This window comes from Ictalurus furcatus, chromosome 7 (genome assembly GCF_023375685.1).
Source record: "Ictalurus furcatus strain D&B chromosome 7, Billie_1.0, whole genome shotgun sequence".
In the NCBI taxonomy this organism is placed as follows: Eukaryota; Metazoa; Chordata; class Actinopteri; order Siluriformes; family Ictaluridae; genus Ictalurus; species Ictalurus furcatus.
This window is the reverse complement of record NC_071261.1, coordinates 15,820,318-15,829,585: the sequence shown is the minus strand read 5'-3', so window position 1 is coordinate 15,829,585 and position 9,268 is coordinate 15,820,318. Positions and strand designations below refer to the sequence as shown.

General features: G+C 41.6%; 1 protein-coding gene across 1 annotated transcript; it reads left to right on the top strand.

Annotated features, from left to right (window-relative positions):
- Positions 1-700: 700 nt before the first annotated feature.
- LOC128609958 (zinc finger protein 90-like) lies at positions 701-8,869 on the top strand. The gene is made up of 3 exons (XM_053628909.1): positions 701-1,745; positions 4,339-4,698; positions 6,090-8,869. The coding sequence occupies exons 1-3, from the start codon at positions 1,223-1,225 to the stop codon at positions 6,671-6,673; spliced, it is 1,467 nt and encodes a 488-aa protein (XP_053484884.1). The 5' UTR covers positions 701-1,222; the 3' UTR covers positions 6,674-8,869.
- The last annotated feature ends 399 nt before the right edge of the window (positions 8,870-9,268 follow it).

Below are 9,268 nucleotides of genomic sequence, written 5' to 3'. Positions count from 1 at the left end.
TTCATGCTTAGTGAATTTGCATTTCCCTCTGCAGCATTCGTTCCCAGCGTTTGACTGTTTCTATATGCAAAAAGCTTGGCCAGTTCCCACTATGCAAGTTTGCCAGGCTGCGGTCAGGGACAGGAACAGGAACACCCCTTTGCTCTGGCTGGATCTGGTGTCATTGTAAGAACACATAGCCTATAGGTGCTGTGAGCATTCAACAATCCTGCATCAAAAGATAATTATATTTCTTTCACACACTGGGCAGTGCTTAAAGAAGATCATGAGTTCAAATCCCAGCATCACCGAGCTGACATTGTTGCACCTTAATCCCTCAACTGCTCAGTTGTATCCTGTCTAAATATAAATTGTTTTGCATAAAAGCATTGCCCTAAAGAGTGAAAATGTAATGTGTATAATATAAAACTGTATGTTTAACACATTCATACATGTTTTATTGAATTAAGGTCCCTGGTTGGTGTATGTAAGCACTGTTGGTAGTGGCAGTATTATTCTCACAAGCATCCATCCATCCATCCATCTTCCTTACCACTTATTCTACGCGGGGTCGTGAGGGAGCCTCGAGCCTATCCAAACTTGGGGCACAAGGCGGGAACACCCTGGATGCCAACTCACCCCCATTGCTCTGGAGGCCCTGTAGTAGGAACTATTGGGCAGTTCTAACTCGAATACAATATGTCATTTTGCACTAATGAACAAATCAGACATTCTGCAAATATATGCAGGCTTGTTCTCTACATAATGATGTAAGCATGCCCTTGCTACTCCTCACTTTTTGCCACACAACGTCATGTCTAGAATCATGGTAACACCACATGTAGAAGCACAAACTAGGTACATGTTTTGCCTTTCGTGTCCCAGTGTCCTGCTTTTATCGGCTGCAGATCCACCATGACCCTGATGGATAAAGCGGTTACTGAATGAAGAGTTTTCTCAGATGAGTCTGTAGAACTCGCTGGCCTGTTTTGTTTCTGCATTATCTCAACGCATGCTCGACTTTTATTTTGAAACGCATCTCTCCTCGGTGTACTTCCCGTCGTGTCTGACCGACTTCACGCTATTTACACTGACGGGATGAGAGCTGTCTGGTTGTCCATGGCATTTCATCCCGGAACAAAGCGTCAGTAGCACTAAGGGAACTTCTATCGAGGCAGCAGTGTTGAGACGCAGTGTATCGGACACACTCTGGTGGGTTAGTGTAGCTGGAGAAGGCTGGACGATGCAGACGCGTCGCTCCTCGTCGGCGCTGGCTGTGAGCGGCGAGGTGTCGCTTTCTTTCCAGGACGAGCTCGCTGCCACCATCCACCGAGCCTTCGAGGTGGCGGTGGAGATCGCAGTGGTGGAGGTCAGTAAGTTAGTGGGCCAGGCGCTGGGCGATGTGCGCGATCAGATGCAGGAGACGCTGAGGGAGAATTCGTTCCTCAAGACGCGGCTGCAGTCCGCCGAGCACGAGCTGGACACCATGAGGAAGAGCAGAAAGAGCCAGAGCCCGGCTACAGCCGATGATGATCCGCCGCAAAGCGATTTCTCTCAGCGGCACGAAAGCCAGACCAAGTGTGAGAGCCGCTCCACGGGGGAAGCAGACAGCCCAGCCGCTCAGGAAACGCAGAAAATGTGCCGATATGACAGCGGCTCCGAGCCACAGGACGAGTCTTTCTGTGAAATCCGTGAGGATGGAAGCGTTCGGTCACGTGACTTGGGCTCAGCGTGCAGTGCAGTGCAGTGCCGTGATCAGAAGTCAGGTAATCAATCAATCGATCAATCAATCAGCCGATAGACACAAAGGGGTGTGGCCACACGGGTAGCACGGGGGTGGTAGCTACAATCCTTAGACAAGGCCTTTCCACCCCAATTCTAACCTCAAATGAATAATATCTTGCTTGTGTTCATTTAAATCAGGGGTGTCCAAAGTTATCCAGGATGGGCCGGTGTGGATGCAGGATTTCATTCCAACCAAGCAGAAGCCACTCCTGAGTCTATTGAAAGCCAAGATCAACTGATTAAACAGGTGGAATCAGGCGTGGCACCTGCTTGGTTGGAATGAAAACCTGCACCCACACCGGTGCTTTCTGGATAACTTTGGACACCGCTGATTTAAACCATCATTGCTTGTGTTGTAGGTTTTTCCCCTAAATCCTTTCAGTATTAGGACAGGGGTGGCACCTAGGGATGGGTGATATGGACTTAAAACTATTTCACAATATTTTCTGGTATTTATTGTGATAACGATCAGTGACAGTATAAATATAGTACCGTGCACCACTGTTTTTCGTTACAAGTGATGGGCTCAGAAACACCAACATTGATCTAAAAATAAAACTGATTTTCTGTAACCCAAACCAGTTCCAGATTGTAGAGGTAGCTCCTCGTTTAGCGATAAACTCCTCCTCAGCTTCACGTCAGCCTTCCGCCGTACTTGTTTTCGCTCTGCATGTGAGCTGCGAACGGGACGCAGACCGTCGCACAGAAATATGTCATCAACTAGGCTTTATCGTTATTATCGCGGGTAGACTAATTCTTATTGTGGGGAGAATTTCTATTGGTATATCGCAAGCGATATCACCCATCCCTAATAGCAGCACTACTACAAATGTGGTGGGGCAAAATTTTTGTATGAGAGAAGAGGGACATCTGCCATTTGTCTGTTAATAACATACAGACTAACTTTGAGTGTTTATTTAAGCGCTATATGGAGCTAGGGTCTGATTTATAATACAATAACAGGGCACAACACCCCTTTTAATGAACATCAAAGTATTATGTTTCGACCCCACGCTCTTCATTTTTACTCCTCAGGCAGATAATAACAACGAAATAGATAGCATTAATTCTAAAATCACGTTCTGCAGTAGGCTGTTCATCACTGTTGCAACTGTCTCTTTCGCTAAACATTTTTACAGCAAGTCTTCCTGACTTTTTTTGAAGAATGACATTTGAGGAATGCTCTTGTAATACAGAATATGTGCATGTGTTACTTCAAATGTTGAAACGTTAGCGATACTGATTCAACACACGATTATTAAGCGGCAGTGAGCACTAAAGCACGGTTCACCTTTATCACTTCCCCTTTAGGAGAAATGTCCCATCCTAACACTCTTAAAACAGATGTGTTAAAAATAACACGTGTTAATTTTTTTAACACACCTTCGTGTCTAGTTAAGGATAACACATTTTGTGTTAGTACATTTCCACACAAAGATGGGTTAAAAAAATAACACATTTGACAAATTTGTTTGTATGCTAAAATTCTACTAAAATGCTCACAAAATGCACAAATAATTGCATGAAATTCAGGTGACATTTATTAAAGTCGTTTAAATTTGACTTATGTAAGAATTGGTATTGATGCATCTTCTTACCGCTCCCACTTGTCCCACTCCCTTCCAATTGAAAAGCTGTAAAAGATCAAAAAGAGTATTGGTTAGTTGTTAGCTGCAAAATATGAACAAATGCCTTTGGGCTTTAACTGAGGAATTGCGTTACAGAATCCCAAATTGTGTAATTTTGTGAAATGTGACCTCCTCTCTCCTAATGAACAAAATGGTGCTGTAGACTCACCAGGAAAATCTAGCTGACTTGTGAATATTTATTTTCCAGCCTTTAGCACCTCAGCGCCAATTATTTTGCACAATCTAATTAATTTAACTATCATTACAGAGATAGTGGAAAGCATTACAACCTACTGTAACCCCATCCTCTTTTTTTGTTACGGTAACCTTGTGAAGAACTTTTGGCCTCGGCATTACTGAGTTAGCTAAGTTCCGTTAGCCACTGACTGTCTGCACCTGTTACCCAGCATTAACATTCACCTAATACATGAAGAAACACGGCTCTAACCAATCCTCCTAATGCTAATTACTACAGCTTGCCTTGTCCAAAACACTTGCTAAATGTGAGTAACATTAACTCACTCTATGTATTACATCATGGTGAATAGCTGTAATGTTATGTTATCGTTAACTCTCAAGGGTAATGGGAATGTCTAACATTACCTCAAGCTGTATGCTAAAGTAATGTTATCAACTCCAGTGAGAGTCAAGGTTAGCATCACTCATCCCTACTGTGATTAGTGAGAGCATGCAGCTAGCTAACCCTAACTCAGAGACTCAGATAAAATGCAGATCCAGAGAATTATAGGCATGTTTTGCCTTTAGTTTTAGTTTGCTGTGAGAAACCTCATGTTTGCTGTTTATAACTGATTTTGAATGTATGAACATGTAAGGTCTGAACTGTCCTTTTCTGTCATGTTATAATGCATTGCACAGTATATTGATTGTCTGTAATGCTATAATGAGTTCATTAATAATCAAGCCTATCATCATGTTGCCCTTACAGGTCCACCACATGAATCTCTTATTCCAGAGAATCAACAGATGGCACAGCACACCCAAGATATTCATGGTGACCAGACTCCACCATCTGTTGAGCAGCCAGTCTGCAAGAAAGAGGAGAGCCTAGAACCCCAGCTGGATGATGCTTCTGGAGAAGATGATGGTGATGATGAGAATAATCCAGATGACGATGACGATGACATTAGGCCAAGCTGCAGCTTTAACTCAGAGCATGACGAAGAGTTTGAGCCAGACAGACTTTCTCTGGTGCAGTCTAAACTGTTGGAGGACTGGAGGCCTGACCCAGAGGCAGCACAATGTGATCAGAATGAGAATGCAAATGCTGGACCCAGCCGTAGTCTTGGTAAGAAGTCGTCATCTAGCCCTGAATCATTCAGGGTTTCCTTGCCTTAGGGAACCCCTGGTCATTTCACACTGCTTTTGTTTGGTCTGCTGTGTATTAAAGAGCTTTTATTGTACAATATCACCACACCAGTGATCAGTAGCAGCTCTAGAACATTTAGAACAATAGAAGTGAACAGTTACCATAATTTTATGTTCAGTGAATAACAGTGAACAAGGGTTTTTGAAGATATGATTTCATCGAATGTAATGCTAATAGTAAAATGTAATTGTAATGATAGTAGGCTATATGAACGTACCTTCAGGGGTCTTTAATTAAGGAAAATATTTTAAAACGATAACCTCACAACTTTGCTGTTATTGCCACTCATCTGGCCAGCTTCATCAGTTCTACTGAGCAGTGGAAAAACCCTGCTATTAATACCTACTGTGTGTGTTCACACTTGTGACATCGTGAAATTACCATGGTATTGGGGTCTAGATGTGTGAATTATTGCAAAACCCACAAGATAAATATGTCATTAGGACATGTAGGTGATAGGAGTTATTACAGCTCTTGCTCAAAGATTGCTACCCAAACCTTGGGGGTTGCGGTTCAGGGGAGATAAGTTTGTTAAATTCACTCTCTGAAAATTAAACCTATGCACTTACCACAGCAGTTGGCTGGTAGTGACACACGAAGAGGCGGAAACTGGCCGCAGCATCACTTCTGCATCTTGGACAACTTTCCCTCAGGTTTATATCATCAGAGCAGTAGTTTTGGGAACAGAACATTAGTTAGTTGTCTAGTCGGTCAGTTTAACTACAGTTCTTATAGCAAGGTGAAAGCATTGCTCCAAGTAGATTGTAAAGATTTTATTGAGATAGTAGGAAAGAGAAAGGCTTATATTTCTTGTTGGTTGGTTGGAGCCACATTTCTCTGTCTTGGTGGCATTTTTATACTGTAACATAGCTTGGCTAACCACTTTACCTTTCTAAAGTAGCTTGCCGATTCAGATTTAAATCATAGTATGGGAGAAGCTGAAAATGAGTTATGCAGGTATTCAAAAGTGTTGAATTAAGTAGCAGCCTACAAACCATGTTAAACTGCAATAAACATTTCCTATTAGACTGTGAATTCATATAATGTCATTTTAGCAATTTCTTCAAAACTTAACTGAAAATCTCTCTTCTCTGGCCAGAATATGTCAATTGTTGTTCTCAAAAGAGTGTCCGTTTTCTAGTTTCACCAGTGTTCAAGTTGGTACATTCTCTCACTGCACTGGACTGTGTGTATTCTGCAGCCCTGTTTGTGTTTTCAGAATAAAGAAGCTACTGAGGTTATAATATGGTATGATACGATATATGACATAATATGATAAGCCAGCCAAAATTGTGCTTTCTCATTTTCAGATGCTCCAGACATGATCTCCGCACCTGTTGGTGGTAATCCCGGCTTTTCAGCCTCTTTCGATGCTCTCTACCAATCAGTAGCCAGAACTCACCTTGTGCATCCTGCTCCTCAAAACGACGATGTTCAGATGAGGACAAGTGTCCCCACCCGGATTCACCAGTGTAAAATCTGCGGCCATTCGTTTAGTCGGGCAAGTGATCTGCGCAGACATCATAGTCACCGGCACAGAGCGAGGGCAGTTAACCCGGCTAAAGCAGGAAGTGCGGGGAGACCCGTCAAACAGCAGCTCTTTCCTCCAGGGTGTAGCCCATATCACTGCAACGAATGTGGCCGGGACTTCAACCGTATGGAAAACTTAAAGACGCATTTGCGCATACACACCGGAGAACGTCCATACTCTTGTTCTGTGTGTGGAGTACGGTTCCGGCACTCAGGGGCGCTTACACGCCACTTCCGTATCCACACGGGTGAAAAGCCGTATGTGTGCGGGCAGTGTGGGAAACGTTTCCGGAACTGCGGCGGTCTGCGCTTCCACCAGAAATCCCACACGACAGATAGACACATGGTTTTGAATTGCGTTTGAAGAAGATGGATTGTTTGTGGAGTTATCATGTAGTTGTGTGATTTAGGGCTGGCCGGTATAACCTCAAATCAGCAGCTTGATCGTTTTAAACCATTACCTCGATGACAATATATAAACAGGATTTTTAAAAAACATTTATTCAAAATTTCACTTTTTTTACATGGTGCTTTCGCACTAATGAGTCGCTGAAAGACGTTTGAATATTAAAACTGGAAAATTGTGAGGGCTTTTTTGTGAAGAGTTAAAACAAGTGTTTGTTCCAGTGTAGCTGTGGGATCTGTAGGATGTAATGGCATTTGTGTGAGTCTTTCCATATTGAGTTGTATTAACAAATGCGTGGGTTAAAGACTGCTGTTTTGGGAAATCACGTGAATGCACTCTTCATATTGTACAACATGTATGTGTTTTAAATCAATTTATTGCTCTTATAAGGTTTGCTGACTGAATTGTTTTTCCAGCAGTTTTACATTGGACGTTTTGTCCTATATAACTGAACCCACACCACTAACATTGCAGTGTTTAGTGATTATATGACTGTTCATGTTCGTCTGTGCTCTTGGAAACAGACTAGGAAACTCCTTTGTTTTGCATGAGGAATGAGAGCAGAACAAAACGGAAGAAAATCGCTGGAAATAACAACTGGGTTTTGTAGGGACACTTCGCAAAAACACCTGAGGAAAACCCAGAGTAAAAAGGCCAGTGTCACTATTTTCCATCCATGCCTTATGTCGGTTATGTAAAACCGTATCTAGTCATAACAGCAAATAGTTCAGTTGTGACGTGTTTGGAAAATGTGCATATAATTCAATAGAAGTCTCCAGGAATTCTGAAATTTTAATCATTTAAGTATACACATTTGCAAGCTTTCAGTTTGCCCCCCTGCTACAGTAAGTCTTTTTCCTCTTCCTCTTTTTTTTTTAATGGAATTTTGTTCAATAAATTCTGAACGCCACTCTGAAAATGTTTCTTGACTGAGAAGATATTTTGGGTTTTCCACAGCTGGATTCATATAAAGGTTATATCAGATGCACTGACGGAATTTTGCTCACCGTCCACTGACAGCACATATTAGACATTTCAGTGTTCTCATTCATCATCACTTCTAGCATTATGTGCAGTCATTTTCTGGGCATTGAATTCCAACGTTGCCTCTTTGCTGTTAACCTCCACTCTTCTGGGAAGGCTTTCCAATAGATTTTGGTTGTAGGGATTTGCCTATGGAGCCACAAGAGCATTACTGAGGTTGGGCAGCGATGTTGGGTGAGGGGGTCTGGGGTGCAGTCAGTGTTCCAGTTAATCTCAAAGGTGTTCAGTGGGGTCAAGGTGCAGGCCACTTGAGTTCATCCACTCCAACTTTGGCAAAGCATGCCTTCATGGAGCTCGCTTTGTGCACAGGAGCACTGCTATGCTGGAGCATGTTTAGGCCCCTTAGTTCCAGTCAAGGGAAATTGTAATGTAACAGCATGCAAAGACATCCTATACAATTGTGTGCTTCCAACTTTGTGGTAACAGTTTGGGGAAGCGCTACATACTATATGGGTGTAATGGTCCGGTGTCCAAAATCTTTTGGCCATATAGTGTATATTGAACTACCAAGTTAACTAAACAGATTTAAGAGGTTGCTTTCACCAGGACACATAGAATGCTGCAATGCAATGCTGCTGTTTCAAGGTAATAGGATAATTTTAGGAGACAGCCGTCCTTGTGCCGCTATATTGACACAAATAGTGTCAAAAAATGTTAAGATGGCACATTAATTTGAAGTGATTACATTGTGTTAAATATCACAGTAATGTGTATAACCAATAATTGGCGCATTCTCATACTCGTAGTCATGTGTCTCATACGTCTATATAAAATTTTTGCTTCACATAAAAAAGGGATGCAGCTAAGCTGCTTTGAATGTGTTTGTTTTGAATTTTAGCAAAGTGCTAGTAGCATGTAAAAGCTTTTTGCATTATATAAAATATGCACAGCAGATATCAAATGCTCCAGTGACGTCATCAGTCAGCCTATAGTTTAGATATGACTGAAGTTAACATTGACCACATGTTCGTTTCCAGAAAATCATTTATCCATTTATCCACCTGTGCCTTTTTGATGGAGACCTATAAATAATCACAGTGTAACTTACTTTACAGGTTTTTATCCCAATTGAAACAACGTACAATAAACAGCAATTGAGGTTTTTCATGAATTAAGGAGATGTGAAAATGTTTGAGGTTTATTAAAAAAAAATATATAGCACATTTAAATGACATTTTGTTATATTTGTCGAAATATCCATAATTACTCAAATTGTAACATGTGCCTTAGTGGTTGTTTTTTTAATTTAAACATCAGCCTCATAGAGTTGCAGGTTTTATGTAAGAATGATGTCGTTTCAGGTATCATTTTTTTTCAAATCATGTTGGTGTCATTAGCGTACCAAATCACGACTCATGTTTTGTGATCGTGTGCATTTTGTTGGTGCCAGACTAAAACATGTAAACCTATATAAATGTGTTGGTTAACCAATGGAGATGCTGGATTACTCTCGTGTGGTAAAGTGACATGCTGGAAAGCAGTTAAACAAATACAGTGTCTGAACACTCA

What these genes read in the sequence shown, in the direction of transcription:
- LOC128609958 (XM_053628909.1), top strand. Translation starts at nt 1,223, where the DNA reads ATGCAGACGCGTCGCTCCTCGTCGGCGCTGGCTGTGAGCGGCGAGGTG. An exon ending in GTGCCGTGATCAGAAGTCAG is followed by an intron (nt 1,746 to 4,338) that starts GTAATCAATCAA and finishes TTGCCCTTACAG; the next exon opens with GTCCACCACATGAATCTCTT. An exon ending in TGGACCCAGCCGTAGTCTTG is followed by an intron (nt 4,699 to 6,089) that starts GTAAGAAGTCGT and finishes TCTCATTTTCAG; the next exon opens with ATGCTCCAGACATGATCTCC.